Source organism: Corythoichthys intestinalis, chromosome 7 (assembly GCF_030265065.1).
Source record: "Corythoichthys intestinalis isolate RoL2023-P3 chromosome 7, ASM3026506v1, whole genome shotgun sequence".
NCBI classification, from domain to species: domain Eukaryota; kingdom Metazoa; phylum Chordata; class Actinopteri; order Syngnathiformes; family Syngnathidae; genus Corythoichthys; species Corythoichthys intestinalis.
Genome location: NC_080401.1, coordinates 42726367 through 42749661, shown reverse-complemented (window position 1 = coordinate 42749661; position 23295 = coordinate 42726367). Strand labels below are relative to the sequence as shown.

The following is a 23295-nucleotide window of genomic DNA, read 5'->3' as shown; positions in this document are numbered from 1 at the left end:
GTCAACGGCAACCAATAAGAAATCGAGTATTTGACTTGAATTTCAATTGGATTTTAGAGTTCTGAAATCTAATTCTACATTTGAAGATGATAGAGCAGACCATAAGCAAACTATAGATAAACTAATAAAAAAAATGGTTAAAGTTCATTAAAATGTTACATGTCAAAGGGCTTTTATGGCTCCTGATATTTTTATTTTGGCAGGAGATGGTCAAAATGGCTCTTTGAGTATTGAAGGTTGCTGACCCCTGACCTAAAATAACAGTTTAAGCTAGCTAGTACTAGAAAAAGTATTCCGTAAGCTTGAGTAACAAGTGGGTTCAGTGGTAAAGAGGTATTTTACTGATGTCTTTTGATATTGTGAAGTCCCTCATTGTGTCCTTTTTTGTGGCCTTTCAGGTAATTGCTGAAAACTACCTCAACATCAAATAAACTATGCAAATGTCCAGGTGTGGATCCAAGGCACTCTGCTCCTCACTCACTGGTGCTTTAATACATCTATACTACCGGACCGCCTCCAAGACCGGCCTCTGTACTGATACACACGCACGTAAACACGCAAACATACACACTGTAGTGATGGCCATGAGCAGAATTCAAAGGAACCGGTTGTGTTTAGATGTCATTTACTGTTTGATACATGAATTTCCAACTCGGTGAATTAATGCAACAAGCACACGACTTCCTCTCTGAGAATTCCCGTTGGACCTGTTCATTGATGTCTGCTCAAATGTCATCACAACTGTGTTTTTTTTTCTTTTTCTTACATCTTAACTATGAAGCAAGATGAGGAAATTCATATTTTAATTAAGTTCACACTGGATAACAATATACAGTTGTTTGTAGCAGAATGGTTTGGTATTGATAGGACGCACCCGTTTTTCAATTTAATTTTTTTGTTTTTAAACTAAAAGCTTATGAACTCAATTTGACTGCTTTCAGAGCTCTACTTTTCTCACTAACTGGATCCAATTCTGTTTTTCCCTTTACTCCTCAGTAACCTCAGACTTTACATACATCAAATGAGGTTACTAATATATGTCATTAGACATATAAAAGCGTGTTTACTTCAAAATCTGTTGATTTCAACTTTGTTTTTAACCGTTGAAGGTGTGAACATGATTTAATATTCTGCTATAAACTGGTGCTCTGCTCATTCTCTCTGGCACTGCTGTTAAGTGAAGCTAAATCCAGGTCGATTATAGCAATAATAATAATAATAAGAATGAGGACAGGAAACAAAACGGACGCATATGTCTGTATTTATTATTATTATTATTGTTATTAATGTTTTCCAAGTGGCACTACTTTGAGACCTTATCAAAGCAGGAAGTTTTTAAACCTCTTAAGCTAAACTTTGTATATTTATTTGAACTGCTGGGCGCCGCGGGTGTATGCCAGGGTTTTACGACTCTAAAATACATTAAACACACACACGTGCATCCTCACACACTGGGAAAATCTTTAACCATTTGCCACAAAAAAACTACTGGACTACTTCTCACCTTTATTTTTTTGTGTCGTTTGTGTTTGTACTGTGAATATGATTCATTCTCTTGACTGTACATTTGTGAGATTTATATATTTATGCTCCCCCCCCCACTTGCCTTTTCTTTAATTTTTTTTAAATCCTAAAATGTGTTGTACAATGCAATATAGTATGTGACTCGCTGTCAGAAAACATTGGTGCTAAATTTGGACCGTGCCTGATTTTATTTATTCTCCTAGTGGACAAATATCCCAAAAAAAAGAAACATGATACATTGTGTTATACACAGGGACTTATTTTTTCTTTGTAAACCCCCCTGTTTTTGGCCTTTGATTTAATCTATTTAATATTGTATTGGGGTGTACAACACTTTTGGACAACACACATTCAGTGGAAAAAAAAACACTGTTTTGTACAAAAGCGCCAACGCAAAGCTATATTTAATATGTAATTATGTATGTCTAAATATATATGAGGAAAAAAAATCTATTGGTGCTGCATTGTGACTCCCGCATTCAGACTTTAGCCACCACATGACCTTATCAAACAAGGCTGCAACATGCCAAGGTGCTGTGTGTGGCGGAGTCTTCTTTTTGTTGTTGTATTACTTCAACTCTGCAGGAAAACGGACAAATGGTGCTTCTGTTTTGAACATGAAATTGAATGGTGCAAAGCAAGTCTTACATACGCCCTTCCCGAGGATTATTTGGGTATTTGCAAGAGCCGCACTGATGTAAAACACTTCTTTGTGAGTGTTTTGGGACTCTTGTTTGAACACAATTACTGACTGTAGGGGTGGGGAACATTTAATGGCCCACATTATAATTTTACGAACAAAAATTTTCTGTGGAACTGATGGGGGAAAAAAAGTATATTCCCCAAAGTATACTTATAAAAAATTGCTTCCAAAATACTTTGGAATGTTGGGCTTTTGGTTGAAATTTCAAGATAGCATTATTCATACATTCTTAGTTGAAAGCATGACTGCATTCAAAGTGTAATTTTTTGGGACGTATCAACTGATTCCTTGCCATCTGAGATTTTCAGCCATTATAAAGTACTGTATTTTTCACACTATTAATCGCACTGGACTAGAAGTCGCACCAGTTGAAAAATGCGCAATGAAGCGGAAACCTTAAGTCGCAAATTTGTTGCATTATTCATTTAAAGTCGGTCACAAACTGGAGAACAACATTCAAAAAACCTTGTCGATAACCTATTGTCATTCGGATAATTGTAGCCTGGACACATAACTAGTTTACGAAAGTGTTAATCTGACTCCATATTACCACCAAATCCATTCAAAAAAGGGCGTAGGTTTGCAGAGGGACCGTAGGGACATAACACTGCCAACTTTTCAGGAATGCTCTAATTGTCCCCACCAACTTTTACGCAACCTTATTTGCATTATATAAAGAGAAATATAGGTCATTTAGATTGTCTTCCCATATGTTGATATGATAGAATACACCCTACCATTATTAAGTGAATTAGTTTCATTATGTTCAGACTCATTTATCACTTTTCACTTGCTTAACCCCCCCATCCCCCCCCCCCCCTCCCAAACAAACGTTTGGTTGGCTGATGCCACAAGAAAGACACACTCACATGCTCACACAGCCCTGACAGATTCATGTTGACAACATGCCGCCTCCTCCGCCCCCTTCAGAGAGGAGAGATATTAGGTTTTTTTTGGCCAGCAGCAGCCACTGTAAGTCATGTTAAAAGACGTCAATGTTGTGGAAGTGAGAACAACGCCACTAATTTTGCTATTGAAAGTCCAACCTGCATCAAAGTTAGCATAACATTAAACTTGCTAACCTGCAAAACTACTGCGGTTAGGCCAGCCTCCTCAAGTAACAAAGTAAAGCTAGCTGTCCCTTATTTGGATCATCGTTTGCATTATGTGCATTACGGTAATATCGTCCCTACCAATGTTAAGACCAAACCTATGCCCTAGCATTCAAGTCTTCACGTCCAGGTTATCTTCTGAACTACGCTACCAACTCTGGAACTAGAGGGGCAGACCTAGCTCATCCTTAATGTAACTGTCAGTGTGAAAAAGAAACTTATGGCACACCTGAATATAAGCCTCAGACCCAGCCATATGAAAAAAAAAAATTATGGTATTTTGACAGATTTTAAAACCCACATAAAATTCAGGTTTATATATTTTTCATTTTTCTGATCTTTTATAATAAGAAAAAGTAGTCACACCTTTTGTCACTGATTGTTTTTCATCAGTGTGATTTTCTAAAGATCTAAGTAGGACAAGAATGGGCAAGAAACCACAAAAAAGCTAGGTTCATACCGCAGGTCTTAATGCACAAATCGTATGTTGATTTCCAAAAGACACAAATAACATAAATAATCCCCGTTTAGTCTGATATTCAAAGTTTATATGGCTTGATAGCATGCACGCACACATATACAGACAGTTTGCCCCGACTCTCAGCCGTGTAAGCAATCTTGAAATATTGCTTATTTAGAGCACAAATGAAAACCGAGCAATCCCAGGTGTTACGAGTACCCCTGGTGGTCAGGGTCCACGAGCGTAACATAAGACGGCAGGTATGAAAGGAGGAGGCCGTGACAAATTTGCAAATTAAAAGTTTAACAGAAAAAAAACAATGGATACAGAGCACACACACATTTACCCAACCCCCTGCACTATGCAGCAAACACTAGGGCTGCAGCTGTCGATTAATCGATGAACTAGTTGGTTCGAATAATCGGATAAGCAACATGAAAAATTAAAATACCTCAGCTGAGCCTCAAACGGTATAAGATTTTTTTTTTTTTTTTTTTTTTTTTTTTTTTTTTTTTTACAATGCTCTTAACAAATGGTTCAGACACATATTCCTACAAAAAACGGCTAAATATACCTATAAACTAAATAACGAATGCATTAAAAAACCATTAGTTCAAACAAAAACTTGGCCTATTTTGGTCTTAACATTCAGCAGCTGGATTCAGCCATTTGAAATGAGGCTGACTAGAGGGCAGTGTATCCACCCAAAATCAATAAAACTAAATACAAACACTTTCAAAATTTACCATTGCAACGCTACTTTAATTAAACGAATACTCGAAGCAGCAAAATTTAATTTAAATCTTTTTCTAATCGAATACCCGAGTTAATCGATTAATTGTCGCACTACTAGCAAACACCAAAATAAAAAGTTCCCCAACTAAACCTAGAACCCAAAACAACCCCCAAACTAAATCAGTACAGTGGCAGGCACCAACAGTGCCCCAAAATACATGGGTGGTGTTGCCGCCCTATTTAATGGAGTAATACAGAGGGTTACCTACGTGAGGTGGGAGACACGATGTATACCTGCAGGTGTATACCTAAAGTCCCTACCTCTGTGCTCTGTGCCAACCTAAAGGAAAAAAAGACGAGATCATTAATAAACAAGTGGCAAAAAGTAAACTTCATAAACAGAACAACCAAAGTAAAAAACATAACCAAATGGAGAGCTGCCACCGCTTCTCCTGAACAAACCAAACAATTCAACTTCTACATATAGCAGAAGGAAGAACACATGATTGGATGAGAAACTGAGATGAAGTGGTTCCAGCTGTGGAGGCCCTCTGTGATCACACGGGTGGAAACTACTGCAAAGCAAAAATACAGGTGAAAACACAACATACAAAGTGAAAGGGAAAATGAACGCACATGAACAAAAGGATAAATTACTCTCCATCTGTAACACCAGGCTTATCCTCGATCTATGGCTGTTGTCAAGCCAACCTCTTCCCAAAATGCCAAGTTTAAGCTAGGCGCTAATGTACAGCTCCAATGTTGCAGTCCTCCGTGCCTCTCGCTCTTTGCTGACGTACTTGCTGCATGAATTCCGATTTGGGGGACTTCCCGACGGTTAAGACCGCAGCCAAATTCTGGGAAAATTTGGCCCAGATCGGATTTTAACCGCATACGAAAGTGGCATAGATCGGATTTGAAACGGTCCACTTTTATGCGACCTGTCCCGTTCAGACCATCAAATTAATGCCTGACTCGAGTCAAAAAAACATGAAAAAAAATCTGATTTGTGCATTAAAACCTGCGGTACGAAAGTGGGCTGCTCCAATTTTTTTCCAAAATGTCCAACAGTTCTATTTTATCGCGACTTGCATTCTGTAGTGGAGCATTCACAGTAGCCCTGAACGAGGTATTGTTTGAACACCGTCATCGCGATGTGCGGATCCGCAATACTCGCATTGCAAAAACAACGATATTTTTGGCAGTAAACTCGTTTTTCTGCTTCATGCTCGGACAGCGCAACAACTTCACTCACGTTTTGACGCTCATGCTGCCGAGGACAGCCTCTTAATTACACAATGAATGAGTTGTCTTTGATAGCAGTGCCACAGAGCCGTATATGGCAAAGTCAAAGCCACAAACTTGTAAATTAACAATAACTTAAGTACAAAACAAAGCTGCACTGTTGAGCAAGAAGAAAAAAAACTGGTCGCACTGCTAAGCAGGAGAGAAGTGTGAGGCTGAGTGGACTCACTCAATAAAGCATTTAATATAGGCAACCATTTTTTGAAGTTATGCATGTGCTTCCCGTGCCTGAGTGGGTTTTCCCGGGATTCCTGCTGATTGAATACTATAATTTTCGCACTATAAGGCGCACATGACTATAAGCCGCCGCCCACCAAATGTAACACGCGCAGGACAGTAAGCTGCAGCTGTCCTGGTGTAAACACGGCTGTGTTAACACCAAAAGGTATTAACCGTTAGCACTTTATTTGACAGCGGCGTCATAAGACTGTCATGAGACTGTCATAAGACGAAATGAACCACAATGAAGCTTTAACCGAATGGGCTTCATTGCTTCAAGAGGCGTCATTTGACCATCACTGCTCCCTTTGGAGAAACAGCCAACCTCTTCTGCCACCTGCTGTCAACACTGTTGTTGTCTAACATGCCTCCTAGCATGCATAGCAGGGCTACAGATGAAAATAATCAAAATTCATGTTCTGTGCTAATTACCGTATTGGCCCCAATATAAGATGGCCCTGATTATAAGACGACCCCCTCTTTTTCAAGACTCAAGTTTGAAAAAAGACTTTTTGAGCACCAAATTAATTTTTATACAGAAAGTAATTACAGTACATCTGAAACAAATGATTATAACAATATATTTGAGAAAAAAAGCATGTTATTTTGCTTCATTCAAATCTTAATATCTGAACATTTAAATATGTAAATTAAAGTGCAATCACATTCATAAATGAATGGCTTCTGGTTTTTGAAATGTAAATAAACCAATCTATTGTGATAAAACAAGATTGCAATAACTGCACTAACCATCAACACAAAGTCTAACTGTAGTCTTGAAACAAATCTAAACAAGGAAAAACATTGCAATAAAATAATGCAAACTGGTTCAACTTGAGAGTAGCTGAGATCTTTAATGACAAAACATCGCTTCAATGATATTTTGCGCCATCTAGTGTCGTGAATGGGTACAATGTCTAGACCGCGAATATGACGACCCCCACTTTTTCAATCTTATTTGAATGCAAAAAAATCATCTTATATTCGGGCCAATGCGGTATTTATTCAGTTACTGTTCCATTTGTTTCATTAATTTCTAGTTCTGGTTTTTGGTAACACTTTGTTTGCCACTGTCTTGAGCATTAATAAATGCTTATAACAGATGTCATTTAGTGTTAAATTATCTCACTTTTGAATGGATGTAAAAGATCTGAGCTGGATATAAATGGAGTTAGTAACATACTTTGCTGGACGAAAATGACATCTGTCATAAACATTCGGTAATGCCAATGATGGTGTAATGTCATAATTATGACTGTCTTAAGTAGGGGTGTGACAAAATATCGAAATGGTGATATATATTGTGATACTTTTTATCCCAAAAGGTTATCGATATGCTCCTGTCAAGAATCGAGATATCGTTTTGAAAAGGTGTCAAAATATTTAAAAAAAAAAAAAAAAATGCTACAGGTCAGTGCTCGACGCCCAATCGATTTAGACTGGGAAACGTTTGTTCATTCAAAACCAGAGCATTCACAGGTATTCGGTCCGATTTACAGGTCACTTGTTCATTTTAGGGCATTTACAGGCCATTTACTGTTGAGTTTGAGTCACTGCCTATTCATTTGGGTGATTCCCAGGTCACTTCCTGTTCTGTAACTCAAAATGAACAGGTCACTTCCTGTTCTGTAACTCAAACAGGAAGTGATGTTTACTTTGAGTTACAGAACAGGAAGTGACCCATAAAATACCCCAAAATCAACAGGAAGTGACTGAAAATCAACAGGTAAATGACCTTAAATGGCCCAAAATTACCTCATTGCCTGGCATTGGCCGCCGCTGACGGCCATAGACGTTCAATCTGTTTGAAGTGGAAGGGATGGGATGAACATTCGTTCATTCGCTGCCACCCTCCCAGTTCAAATGGATTGGACGTCTACTAGTGATAAACTCATTCCAATTCACAGCAGAAGCTTGTTTTTCTGTTTATTAGTTGTTTGTAGAATATCTTAGAATCCTTTCCTGACCAATGTACCGATAATCCTCGTATCGCCATAACGTCAGATCGTTATCAGGAGCTTTGTATCGCATATCGTATCGTGAGGTGCCAAGAGGTTCCCACTCCTAGTCTTAAGACAGACTTATGACGCCACTGTCAAATAAAGTGTTACCAAATACCATAACAAGCAATTAATGAAACAACTGGAACAGTAACTGAACATATAATTAGCAGAGAACATGAATTTTGATTGTTGTTTACATCTGTAGCGCTGCAAAGCATGCTAGGAGGCATGTTGGGCAACAACAGTGATGGCCAAATGAAGCTTCTTGAAGCAATGAAGCTTTGCAGCCAATTGATTCAAAGCTTCACGGTGGTTCATTTGGTCTTATGACAGTCGTATGATGCCGCTGTCAATTAGTGTTCCCGGATAATATCTTTTGGTGTAAATATCCCATAATAGATTGAGGACAGCTGCGGCTTATAGGTCAGGTGCGCATTATAGTGCAAAAATTACAGAAGATATTTTGGTGTCATGATGTGAAAATGTGATCAAGATAAAGAACACTGTTTATAACCCCAATTCTGACAAACAGGAAGTTTCACCTGTTGTGAAATTGAAACATTCAAGATTAAGACTTTCATTTACAAAGATTACAGCGCATTTTTGGTCTAACTTGCTATTTCACCCAAAAGCCCAGATATCTTGTAGAGTCATTGAGTACACCAAATGTCTGCTGATGTTCCCCACCCTGCTGTAGTCTCATTTGTAGCCAGCACTGAGTCGTTTTTATGCTTTTTAAAAATCATTAGTGACATTTTTGTCATATCTCTGTGGTTAAAATTTGTCTTACAGATTCCTGTCCTGTTTGTAGAACTGCTAGTCGGACAAGACAGCTTGGTGCTCTCCTTCACGTAAAACAAGGATGTTTTTAGCTAATCGTTCAAAAAGCGACTCTTTTGCCGTCGTTCCTTTTGTTCTCGTTGGAAAAAAACGGAAAGATTTTTTGGGATGTGCAAGTGAGAACCTGCTTATTATTTCAGCTTCCAGACACTTTTGTAACTCTGTGTCATACATGGATTGCAGTGATTTTGTTAAATATAAAATACATTATTGTCGCTTCAGAAGTATGGTGGTTTGTCAAAACACCCACAATGGCACGGGAGATTGAACAAAGTCAAATGGCAATTGTTTAAATGTGATGTAGCAAATCATTCGACAGTGAGCTCTCACTTGGAAAAAAAACAGATTTTGTTGTTGTTGTTGCTGTGTTACCTTTTTCTATGCTGTCTGGCCCGGGTAGCATACAAAGTAGACTGTAACGATCCGATAAAGTCAATGCTAAAACGATTTTTCTTAAAATTTCTGGAATGTATCAGCATCTAAATTGTCAAAAATATCAAAATTACTTTATATTTCTTTTAGCTTTCAGCAAAATTAGTAATGTGAAAAAATTAGGACACCTCATTAAATATTCAGTTTTTTATGATATTCACTGATCTTGTTTTTCTTTAAGGAAAAAGTGATTTAACAGCAGCTAAACAACATTGTTTTACTCATTAAACCAAATTTAGCAACAAAAATGCATATTCTAACTGAGGAAAAAGTTAGGACGCCCTACCACTTAATAGCTAGTGTTACCCCTTTTGGCTGAAATAACTTCAGTGAGACGCTTTTGTAGCCACCTACCAGTGTTTGACATCGGTCGGAAGAAAGTTTGCCCCACTACTCAACGCAGAATACTATCAGCTGTGAGATGTTTGAGGGTTTTCCTGGATGTACAGCCCCTATCAAGTCACCCTACAGCATCTTAATGTGATTAAGATCTGGGCTTTGACTCAGCCCTTCCAAGACTTATTTCTACCTTTTCAGCCAGTCCTTGGTTGGTTTACTGATATGTTTTGAGTCATTGCCATGTTGCAGGGTTCGTTTCACTTCAGCTTTTTTTCACAGATGATTTCATATGTTCCTTAAGCTCCTTCTGATACACGATAGAATTCAGGGTGGAGTCTGTGATGGTGAGCTGGCCAGGTCCTGCTGAAGCAAAGCATCCCCAAACCATGACACTTCCACTACCATGCTTCACAGTTGATATGAGGTTCTTTTCCGGTAATGCTGTATTGGGTTTACGCCAAACATGTCCTCTGTTCTGGTGTCCAAATAATTTAATTTTAGATTCATCTGTCCAAAGAACATAATTCCAGAAGTCCTGATCTTTGTCTGCATTCACTCTGGCAGACTTCAGTCTGTCCTTCATGTTCTTCTTGGAGAGCAAATGTTTCCTCCTTGCACCCTTCCAATGAAGGTTAAACTTGTGAAGTCTTTTTCTGATTGTAGAGGCATGCACTTTCACATCAACCGTAACAAGAGCCTGCTGTAGGTCCCGTGGTGACATTTTAGGGTTTTTGGAAACTTCTTTTAGCATTTTGCGGCCTGCTCTCGGGGTGAACTTGCTTAGACGGCCATACCTGGGCATGTTGGCAGTTGTTTTGGATGTCCTCCACTTGTAGACTATTTTCCAGGCAGTGGAATGGCGGATTTTATATTCTTTTGAGACCTTTTGAAATCCCTTACCAGACTCATAATCATCTACAATCTTCTTCCTGAAGGCCTCAGACAGCTCCTTTGATCTTACCATGGTGTTTTCTCTCACTTCAACAGTCAGTCACTGTCGAAAGTATTCTGCGTTGAGGAGTGGGGCAAAGTTTCTTCAGACAGATGTCAAAGACTGGTAGATGGCTACAAAAAGCGTCTCACTGAAGTTATTTCAGCCAAAGGGGGTAACACTAGCTATTAGGTGGGAGGGTGTCCTAACTTTTTCCTCAGTTCGATTTTGCATTTTTGTTGATTAAATTTGGTTTAATGAACAAAACAATGTTAATTTTTGTTGTTTACCTGCAATTAAATCACTTTATTTTCCAGAGATAAAGAAAAACAAGATCAGACATTGATATGAGAACATTTCTTAATAAAGAACTGACTATTTTCCCTTGAATCGAATAGTGGTGGACTGTAAAATCAGCAAAAATATATTTCGTAAAGAATCTACCGGATCATGAAATTGGTGATTTACATCCCTAATCGTAATGTTGTTTTCTTGTTTTTAATTACTCATTTGCTGCCATTGACAGTGATTGACAACTAAGTAAAACATTACTACCAACCCCTCCAGTTCATATGTAACAGATGTTGATTGCCCTTAACCTTTCAAAATGAACTGGACGTGTCGTGCCGTCAGTGACACCCGATGAGTTAAATTAATGCCCTATTAGTGGGTAATGGCATCTCATTAGTACCGAAGTTTAGTGTACATCAGGACACGCATGCTTACCAGACTTGAGCTGTCCAGTGGGCTCTCATATTTTAACTCCAAAACAAACAGTAAAGTACTTTTGGCAAAGTCGAAAGACAATGTGCATTGGAAACGAGAGTATGAAGCTTTCATCTTGTAGAAATTCAACGAAAAGCCTTTCTATTAAAGGCTGTAAATGCTCAGTCCTGCCAAGCGTCTTAACTCAGGAATGTTTTTATCACATCTCCATACTTGTACAGTTGGCATAAGTCAGATCCCTCTCTTAATGGACAATCTTCCGTGGGGACAAAAAGGCCATTGGGGAACGCGGGGTCTCACTCGCACATCCATCCATCAAGCCAAGTCAGTGTAGTCTTCTCAAACGACACGGCGACGACTTTTTCAGCATGTAGTAGTCCTACTGTCGTGTGTTGACTGTTACGGCAGCTTTTAGGAGGTGCAATAACAGCAAAACCCGGCTGCTCACAGTTTGGTGTTGGTGCTTTCTAGCCTAAGATGTAATCATAACAAATGAATTATTTGTGTTTTTCCCCCCTCCTTTGCATTTTATGAATAGTAATAAAATGTTTCATATGATATTTGAAATTTGCTGTCACTTTTTTGTCTGTATTACAGGAATTTTGTTGATATTGTGCAAGGTAAGATCAGACCTCTGTTTTATTGCACATGAACACTACTGACCTTTTAACTGTAGTTGCTCAAATTGTAGATTAAGGTGTTCTTACTTATTGGCTGCCATAAACGGTGATAGATGTCCAATCTACTTGAACTGAGTGGTTAACAGCAAATGAACTAATCAATGATCAAACAACTAAAATTATTTAATGGTCGATGAAGAGTTTAAAGACATTGTTGACTTAAAAATGATTAAAATTCTCTTTTGAGGTAAATATTTGAGTAAATATTGTCAATTTTTGTGTTTACGTTTGTTAAAACTACAGGCAAATCAATTTTTCTATTGTAGAACTGATTTAATAAAGTTTTATTTAAAATATTTTTAAGAGAAACAGGAAACTCATTATTAAAAAAAAAACAACTTACGTATTAGATTTTTTTTTATGAAGTTTTTTTTTATATATGAAAACAATGTTCTATCATAGACTTGATAATGTATTGACATGGCACATTCCCCATTCACTGCGTCACGCCTTCCCGAAGGGGGCCGTCCAACACTCCACTTTATTTATTAGCAATCAGTCACATGCAGCGATCTAACACTGGATTTAGGTTGAAAAAGTGCAAAAGATGTACTGCATACAAACACTAAGGATTGTCTCAGGAGTGATTTTTTTCGAGGATTCAAGATAATTATTCTATTTTACGTACCATGCATGCATTTTGATGCGTGAAAAAAAATCAATGGGAGAAATTAGCCGCTACAGCATTGGCATTATACTTGGCAATATTTTCGTAAAATAAATGCTACCTGCACAATTTTTTGCCTTTAACCAAGAATCGAAAGTCTTTTATGTCCATATCTATAAAGAATTCTGGGATTTAACCATTTATTTACAAGAATTTTCAACGGAAAAAGATCTGTGTTTACATATGGCGGCCGCCATTTTCCTTACTGACTAGCCTCATAGTTAGCAATATTTACGTAAAATAAATGCTACCTGCTCTTTTTTTTTTTTTTAAGCTTTCAACCGAGACTGTTTTACATCCATATCTATAAAGAATTCAGGGATGTAACACTAGAAGTCCCAGAGAATTCTTGTACTCCTAATAGTCCCAAGCAATGGCCGATTTGGCCTCTACCCGGAAAAATCCAGAGGTGGGCAAAATGACCCAAGTGCTTTTGAATTGGCAAGTCGTTGTCAGACAAGAGCCATTCATATATGGGAATATTAGGAGTATTTATCTTGGAGAAAGGCCGATTCGGCCTTTGCTGGGTTTTCTAGTGTTAAGCATTTATTCACAAGAATTTTAAATGGAAAAAGCTTTGTTTACATACGGCGGCCGTTAATTTACTGACTGACTAGCCTCATAGTTCGCAATATTTACGTAAAATCAGTGTTGTTTTCATCAACCATGACTAAATGAAAATATTTCGTCAACGAACAATTTTTTCATGACGATGACAAGAGGATAACGAGCTAAGAACTTGTTTTGGGAGACAAAAATATAACGACACGAATGCCAGTTTTCGTTTAACAAGACTAGTATGCGCCAGGTTCCGTCACATGTCCACAATGTGTGACATTTTATGTGTAGTTAGCTTGCATTGTAGCAGTGTCTGGTTGTGTCCCTCTTGTGACATGCTGCGCATCCCCCAACTCACCCACTCGTGTCCTCTCCAGTCTTCTCATTTGTCTTTTTATCTTGGCAAGAGAGAATGTGCAATGTTGACTTGAGCCTTTACAGTTCTGTGCTAAGTGATCATCACACACTAACTAGTAACTCATAGCATTAGCATATCATTCACGTTCGTGTTGATATTAGGCTATTGCTAACAGCGAGCGTCCTCCAACTCTCGGACAACTTTTTTTTACATACAATTTTTACAGTATTTTTGGAGTTAAACTTTCGAATTTTACAGACGAAAATATTGAGTAAACTAAAACTAGACGAAATTAGTCTTAATTTTTCGTTGACAAAAACTAGAGGAAGACAAACACAGTTTGAAATGACTAAAATATGACTAAGACTAATACGTTTTATCATCCAAAAGACTAAGACTGAGACGAAAATTAAAATGGCTGCTAAAAACAACACGTGTAAAATAAATGCTACATGCACTCTTTTTTTTTTTCTTTTAACCAAGAACAGACTGTTTTACGTCTATAGACCCTACTCACCAACGTCACAGAATGACGTGTCGCTGTATCCGGCCGCCATATTGTGCGTCTTTGTTTATCCGTATTCTCAATGGTTTCAATTTGTCGTGCAATTCATGGAAGCCCCGGTGCTTTCAGATGCTGTAAACTCATTGGATGCGCTGCATAAAGGCGTTATGTGGAAAAGCTTCAGTCTATCCATTCACCAGATCCATATTTGATTTCTAAATCGATATTTTTTGACCCGCTGTCTTCGCCCTCTCTGCCTGACATCTGCTACCCTGATATCTACAACTATCTTGTCCACACAAAATCAGCCTATTCTCATGAAAGTTTGAAAAACTTTAAGAGCAGCACTCTAAGCAACATTACCCCGTGTGACCCTTTAATTCCAATTTTCTAAAATGGCGACAATCAATAAAAAAAAAGTTGACTGCGATGGCGAACGATTCAAGGATAGGTGGATATTGGAGTATTTCTTCAATAAAACACGCAACAACTGTTTCTGCCTCATTTGCAAAGAGACAGTCGCTGTTTTCAAAGCGTTCGATGTGACGCAATATTACCGAACAAGACACGCTGACATGTACGACAACATTACAGGGAAGATACGCAGCGCGAAATTATAGCAACTTGAAGCTAGTTTAATTTCACAGCAGCAGTATTTCGCAAAAGCCCGAGTGTCGAAAGAGAACGCCACAAAGACGAGACTGTTGAAATTATGAATTAAAGAAAAAAAATAAAGCAAATGTGACACACAGAACGGCTTGCTAAAATTTGTCTATGTAAATCAGCCAAGGTAGCCCCCCCACATTTTTACCACACCAAATCTGGCCCCCTTTGCAAAAGGTTTGGACACACCTGTTTAACTGATGATCCATAGACGAGGCCAGCTTCTTTCACTTGGTACCAGCTAAATATTATTCAAAATGTAATGATGGTGGAAGAAATCAGCATCTTGAATTTGAAACTATGTTGTCGGCGATTAGCCTCGCAATGATCTTAATTGTGGTTGACAGCCCAAAACCCTCTAAATATATATTAAATGCATCTTACCAGATATAAAATGACTACTACATAATCTGTGGTAATCGTTTGGAGCCCAGTTTTCTCGTCGAATTGCAGCAGTCCATCTCGCTCTCCTCTCCGAGTCTCTCGGAATACGGTAGAACTTCAAGTCTCTCCATCTATCTTCTCTGTTATTGCAACCAACTGCCACACACGCCTTCACCATTTTGATTATTAATGTTAACGAGCAGAAAAACACGCCATAATAGGAGGAATTTACATAGTGGTAATGCGTAACACGACGAGTTGACGGACAATATGGCGAGGAGGCGTGGTTGTGACGTCATGTGAGTAGGATCTATATAAAGAATTAATTTAAGCATTTATTCATAAGAATTTTCAACAGAAAAAGCTCTTTGTTTAATAATGGCAGCCGCTAATTTCCTTACTAACTAGCCTCATAGTTCGCATTATTTACGTAAAATAAACGCTACCTGCACGTTTTTTGTTGTTGTTGCTTTTGACCAAGAATCGGGACTGTTTTACGTCCATATCTATAAAGAATTCAGGGATTTAAGCAATTATTCACAAGAATTTTCAATGGAGCTCTTTGTCTGAGATAGGCCCCCTATGAATCGGCCCCGCGCCCTGTGTCCCCTCAATACATTATGAAGTTATGGTTGTATATTGTGGTTATATATATACTTTTAAATATTTTTCTGTAGCTATATTTGTGTTTTTGAGCTGAATTCTGTTTCAAACATGTTTAAATTTAAAGCCGTGAGCAGCTGCAGTCAGTCATGTTTCTTTACAAGAACTTAGCAGAACTTAGGTTCAGACATTCTCAAATATGACTTCATACACCTCTGTCACAGGGTCAACTCATCTGCAGACTTTTTCTAATATTTTTTACAACGAGCTATGAAGGGAAAAACAATGTCCATGTGAAGAGCAGACCTCCCAACAAGCATCCTTGGAAGCAGGGAGGACGTTCCTCTGCTCAACATGGTGCTGAAAGGTGCGTTTTAAAAGGACTAAAGGCCAGACGACAATATATCCTGCGGTGAACACCAACGAAGTGTAGAAGACAACTCTTTTTAGTGATGCTTTATGATGCTCAAGAATGAGCTTTGGCTGAATGTGTTGGGCAACATCGACCTTGACTGTCTGCATAACATCACTGCAGCTGTGAGAGCATCAACACCTCTGTGGAAATCCTTTTTTCTTAACTGTTAGGAAATAAATACTACTTACAGGTGCCTCGAAAACACAATAAGCGCATATCATAGCTGCTGCAGTTTGTTAGGATGAAAGTTTTTTTTGTCCATTACAAATAAGTATGTATTTTGGAAGCCAACATAGCGAACATTTGCAAAGACCTACTGTGTCTACATTGCATTGTTTGTAACAGACTGTAGGTTATGATTACTGCAAGTACATACATTGTGAATAGGGCTGTCAAACGATTAAATTTTTTAATCGAGTTAATCACAGCTTAAAAATTAATTAATCGTAATTAATCTCAATTCAAACCATCTATAAAATATGCCATATTTTTCTGTAAATTATTGTTGGAATGGAAAGATAAGACACAAGACGGATATATACATTCAACATACGGTACATAAGTACTGTATTTGTTTATTATAACAATAAATCAACAAGATGGCATTAACATGTTAAAGCGATCCATGGATAGAAAGACTTGTAGTTCTTAAAGGATAAAAGTTAGTCCAAGTTATAGAAATTTTCTATTAAAACCCCTCAATGTTTTCGTTTTAATAAAATTTGTAAAATTTTCATAAAAAAATAAACTAGTAGCTCGCCATTTTTTATGTCAATAATTACACAATGCTCATGGTGCTGTAACCCATAAAATCAGTCGCACCCAAGCTCCAGCAGAGGGCAACAAAACAAGTAACAAATGGACATGACACTGTGCTGTCATTTTAATCTGTTTGAGTGGGGGCATATGCGTTAAATGCGTCAAATATTTTAACGTGATTAATTAAAAAAATTAATTACCGCCCGTTAACGCGATAATTTTGACAGCCCTAACTGTGAATAATACTATCCAAGTCCAACTGGCAGCAGTGGTGGAATGTAACTATGTAAAAGTACTTTGTAACTGTACTTAAGTACATTTTTGTGTACCTGTACTTGTGGTACTTTTTTCCTTTAACTTCACTATATTCTTCGGCACGTATCTGTACTTTTTACTAGTGTTGCACCGATACCATTTTTTGGCCCCGATACCGATACCTGGCTGTGCAGTATCGGCCGATACCGATACCATACCGATACCACCCCGTTTATATATATATGATTTTTTTTGTTTACCCCCCCCCCCCCAAAGAGCTACATAATTGGATGTGAAATCATTGCTAGCAAGGCTTTGTCAGGCTGTTGCTTACCTTTGCAAAATAGGAAAAAGACTAGTACAAAGTATAATACTGGCCCAACAGTAAGAAAGTAAAAATAAGTTCATAATAATAAACTCTGAATGAACTGAGTAAACTTTTTTTAAACCTCTGAAAGGCCAAACAGTGCAACTTTCATGAAATTATTGTCACATTCTGCTGCTGGTTAGATTGTGTTTTGTTGCTGGGCTGTTAGTGGGGGCGTTCCTGACGTCGCACCTGAATCCAATGCGGGCTCATCAAAGCAGCATTTAAGCACGGGTGAGCTCAGAGAAGGCTGCCGAGATATTTGCTTTGCTGATCGCCATTTGACATCTCGCACTATAGTCTCGCTACATTTGCTTGTTACGTCCCTGCATTGGGTTTTTTCTGTTAGTGTGCTGCACTCGTTTGTAACCTCTACCCTGTGCAGGTATTTGAGTGTTTTTATTTTGGCTTTTTGGCTCGCTGCCTATCGTCTTAGGTAACCCTCGAGTTTGTAGTATTGAGCTCCGTTGACCTGCTGTCACGGACTCCTTTTGTTATTTCTACTATCCCGCGATCGCGTGTTATTTTTTGTTTGCAATCATTAAACCCTTATACTTATCCCCCGCTTGTTGTCCGCTTCGAGGTCCAACCTTGTTTCCGCATTTGTGGACGCTAACAATTATAAGTAATAATATTTGACCACAGCATCCCGTCTCTCTATTAGCCTCTTTTTTTCAGGGGGGGGGGATCCCTTATTTCTATTTCTGAAAGGTGGCAACTCTACTTTGGAAACAGTTCCCAAATTACTGCAGCATTTCTTTCAGTAAAAGACAATAAAAGTAAAGTAGACGTAGTCAACTGACCAGAGATTGTTGCACCTGTCCAGCGCCCTTCCTCTAGATAGCAGTCCTGCTCTTGCAGGCTCAAACTCGTTGTGTTCGTTCACGTTTCGTCTTCAAATTTTTTGATCAGGTTCGAGGTATTGAAACTGGCCGATTTAACTCCACATCTCGAAACTTTCAGGCCGCAAATCTTGCACGCAGCCATTGATTTTAATTGACGGGATTTCTATTTTGAAATATTTCCCGACCGCCGCATGTCGCCATGTCGGCCATGTCATTGGTCAGAAGTGGCTATTGGCCCGTTCTCATTGGTCTGGAGCAGGCCAATAGCGATAGCTGTTTGGTGTTCACGTGTCATCACACAACACAGAGACAAAGTGTAGTGAGCGCCAGGAGAAAAAAAAAAAGGCTGCGGTCAAATGTTATAATAATGGATCGGTAAATGGTATCGGCGCCGTCTTTGTTGGTACTCGCCGATACCGATACCACCATTTTGGGCCGGATCGGCGCCCCCTGCCGATACTAGTATCGGTATCGGTGCATCTTTACTTTTTACTCCTACTACTTTTCAAATTTTCGCCTACATTACACATTACTTTTGTTTTCTTTTTTGTGTCATTGTGAATTGATTTTTTTTTTTTTTCCTGCCTCCAGCGCAATCGATAAGCCCCGTGCAACAATACCATAATCGAGCACTAGCAGCAGCAACACGAGTAAAGCAAGATTGGGAAGGTGAACAAGATATCGACCAATGAAAACCATCAGTGTAGCAGCCCGCCTTCCGATGGGTGCTGCAGACTCTTGTACCGAAGGTGGCGATATGCACCTGATGCTTGCGTGCAATCCCCCAATAAGCTAAGTCAGGGGTCGGGAACCTATGGCTCTTTTGATAGCTGCATCTGGCTCGCAGACAAATCTTCATTTTTCAAAAAAAAAAAAAAAAAAAAAGTTTGTTATGTAATGCGAAGGGTGCTAGGACTTTGGGGAAAACTTGGCAGGCGTAAGAGCCACAGGGGAAGCGTTAAAAAGAGCAACCAGTAAGGGGCGCTCACATTTTTTCCATTGGCAATCCAGTGATCAGGCGACATTCAGGACACTAGGACAGGTGCGGCACAGCGGCAGTGGAGAACGAACGCCTGAAAAGCCTGATGATGCGTGTGGCAGTCGGTTGCAATAATAGCTATGCATCTGAAGCGTGGTGCAGACAGAGATTAAATGCTTCAGTCTGTTGTTTCACATTTAATTTTCTTTTATTTTCATTTTTCTTGTACAGCTGAAACAAGAAAAAAAAAAAAAACGTCTCTCATTGCCGCATTTCTTATTCGCTGTAAAATGCGGATTCTTATTAATAAACAAATACGAGTTTTTGTGACAAAACATTTAACTTCTGCATTTTAGACACTACTAGCATTCACTCGTCGTCCGCTCACCATTACGAACACATCTGCACTCATACATAAACATACTTAATGATTAGCATATTTCTGAACTATATTAACACACAGTACACATCACAATCATCCTAAAATAAAGCAATCCGCTAATATAACAGTCAAATTGTACTCTTTATCTCACCTGAAACAAGAAAAAAAATTAGTTTACAACGTCTGTTTCGCATTGCTGCCAAGACTGCTGATTCCTTATTTGCTCTTAAATGCGAACATTTATTGCCCATGCACGTCAAGAAACGAACGCTGCCCCCTACTGGTTTAAAACCGTAAGTACAACAGTCTTTTCAGGCTGAAACTTGTGTGTCTATTTTCCACAAACACAACGAAATAAGATGAAACATTTTAAACATAGGGTGAATCAATCTGTGGACACAACGAAATAAGATGAAACATTTTAAACATAGGGTGAATCAATCTGTGGACACAACGAAATATTAAAATAATTATTTTAATATTTATTATTTGATTTAATTATTATTATTTGTATGAGTTATTAAAAAGAATTCAGAGACTTATTGTACTTCAAAAGTGTTGAAATTACATAAAATGCACATTTTACTTGTATTTTTAGTTTTTAACATATTGTATGGCGCTCACAGAATTATATTTAAAAAATATTTGGTGTTCATGACTCTCAGCCAAAAAGGTTCCCGACCCCTGAGCTAAGTTATGGAGTTTTTGAGTTTGTTAATGAATTTTCTGGTTCTTTCTTTCAATATTGACTCAAATTTCTGTATGGGTGTATGTATATGACTTAAAGTTGCACCGATACCGATACCAGTACCGGCAGGGGGCGCCGATCCGGCCCGAATTGGTGGTATCGGCGAGTACCAACATTTAGGTCGCCGATACCATCTACTGGCATCACTTGAACGTAAATGTGTTGTCCTCCCCACGTGAGGTAACTTCCCAAATCCCGATGCACGACATCTGCATGTCTTTGTCTCGAAATTACCAAACGAAATTAACACCTTCGTCTTCAATATTAAGGATGTAAACTACAACGCATAAGCGCGATGTTGCGCTGCTCATCTAATACGGCATTCACAAACGATTAGCATGCGTAAGCTAACGCATGCTGTTATAGCGCCGATGGGATCAGAAAGGTTAAGACCGTGCGAGACTAAGCAAGCTCATGGTTTCACAATGAACAATGAGTGGCAAATTAAGAGCGCCGTACTTCAAACTCGTCCTGTTTATGAAAGTCTATTGTCATATGCTGGTGTTGTGCAGTAATGAGCAGAAGTGACTTCTGTGGCCAGAAAAGACTCAAGCGGTGCAGCGCGCACACTAGATACCAAAAAATGATGTTTCCTCCTCCATGTTTCCCGGTTGGGATGGTGTTTTTGGGGTTGTACTCATCCTTCTTTTTCCTCCAAACACGACGAGCCGAGTTTAGACCAAAAAGTTAAATTTTGGTCTCATCCGACCACATGACCTTCTCCGATTGCTCCTCTGGATCATCCAGATGGTCAGCGGCAAACTTCAGACATGTCTCGACATGCACTGGCTTCAGCCGCGGGACCTTGCGTGCGCTGTAGGATTTTAATCCATGACGGCGTAATGTGTTTCCGATGGTTTTCTTCGAGACTGTGGTTCCAGCTCTCTTCAGGTCATTGACCAGGTCCTGCCATGTAGTTCTGGGCTGATCCCTCACCTTCCTCATGATCAGTGATGCCCCACGGGGCGAGATCTTGCATGGAGCCCCAGAACGAGGCAGATTGACCGTCAACTTGAACTTCTTCCATTTTCTAAAAATCGCTCCAACAGTTGTTACCTTCTCACCAAGCTGCTTGCTTATTTTCCTGTAGCCAATCCCACCCTTGTGCAGGTCAATTATTTTATCCCTGATGTCCTTACACAGCTCTTTGGTCTTGGCCATTGTGGAGAGGTTGGAGTTTGTTTCTTTGTTTGTTTGAGCATGTGAACAGGTGTCTTTTATACAGGTAACAAGTTCAAACAGGTGCAGTTACTTCCGGTAATGAGTAGAGAACAGGAGGGGTTCTTAAAAAAGAACTAAGAGCCGAAATATTTACTAGTTGGTAATGTATCAAATACTTATTTCATGCAGTTAAATACAACTTTATTATTTAAAAATTAATACAATGTGATTTTCTGGATTTTTGTATTCGATTCCGTCCCTCACGGTTGAAGAGAATTTATGATACAAATTATAGACCTCTACATGGCTTGCAAGTGGGAAAACCATCATAATCGGCAGTGTATCAAATACTTGTTCTCCCCACTGTACATGACTATGGCGAAAAACACTCAGGTGACCTGATGTTCCGCTCTGAGACCCCCAATTAGGCCAAATTTCAAGATTGTCCTGTATGCATGTGTGATACGTCACTGGAAAGCTTAAAATCTCAATTTTCTGGGGGAAGAAAAAAAATTCGTCCAGGGAGGCATTTAAATTTTTTTAAAAATTTTTTTCTAAACACCTAAACCCAAACTGGAGGTGAGAGAGTGACAGAGCACAATTAAAGACACCGTGATTTTAACGAGATATTATCGAGCACTTACCTTGTTTCTATTCAAAAACTCCGTGGAGCATGTCTCACCGAGTGTCAAGACAAAGACAAGACAAAGTATTTATTAGAGATGTAGATCGGGTCCGATCACGTCATTTTCAAAGTATCGGAATCTGCAAAAAAATGTCGGCCATGCCTTTTTTTAATATATATATATATATATATATATATTTTTTTTTTTTTAATTAAATCGTTTTCTAATTGTATTTAACGTTACAGACATAATATGTTACACTTATCCAGAGTCTTTAGTTTAGGCTTAAGGTAGGGTTATCAAATTTATCCCAATAACGGCGGTAATTACATTTTTAAAAAATGTATCACGTTAAAATATTTAACGCAATTAATGCATGCGCTGCACGACCCACTCACACATTGTCGCGCTCCATCTGTAAAGGCGCCGTTTTGCCTATATAGAGAGCTAAAAGGCGGCGTATAATGAGTAGAGTGAATTTTGGAAGCCTTTGGAGCCTATTTAATTGGCTAAAGCCTTACAATCCCTCTCCCTACGATAAGAAAAATCATGGGAAGCAATGTGGGGAAGCATGGTATCAATTAATCGTTTTCTTAACACCTTATGTTATATCCACTTGCAGAGAAGCTATATGAATTGGTAGCACTACGCACTCATGGTTCCACTTGTCATGGTTCCACTTCCCATCATGCATTTGGGCATGGCCTTCTGTATCATTTACTGGAAGCTCAACAAATACACTAGATGGCAATATTTAGTCACAATATACAAAGTCACACGTCTTTCTATCCATGGATCCCTCTCACAGAAAGAATGTTAATAATGTAAATGCCATCTTGAGGATTTATTGTCATAATAAACAGATACAGTACTTATGTACTGTATGTTGAATGTATATATTCGTCCGAGTTTTATTCATTTTTTTCTTAATGCATTGCCAAAATGTATATGATCGGGAAAAAATATCGGGAATGATTGGAATTGAATTGGGAGCAAAAAAAAGCAATTGGA

At 38.6% G+C, this 23295-nt stretch overlaps 1 protein-coding gene across 5 annotated transcripts in view; it reads left to right on the top strand.

Moving 5' to 3' along the window:
- dot1l (DOT1-like histone H3K79 methyltransferase) overlaps positions 1–9606 on the top strand; it is a 64659-nt gene extending 55053 nt beyond the window's left edge. For all 5 annotated transcript variants that reach the window (XM_057840782.1, XM_057840788.1, XM_057840783.1 and 2 more), the window contains one exon: positions 399–9606. Coding sequence is in view for 2 of the 5 variants with exons in the window: in XM_057840788.1 (XP_057696771.1) it covers positions 399–409 (11 nt within the window). In the remaining 3 variants the exon portion in view is untranslated. The remainder of the gene's footprint in view (positions 1–398) is intronic.
- Positions 9607–23295: the final 13689 nt, after the last annotated feature.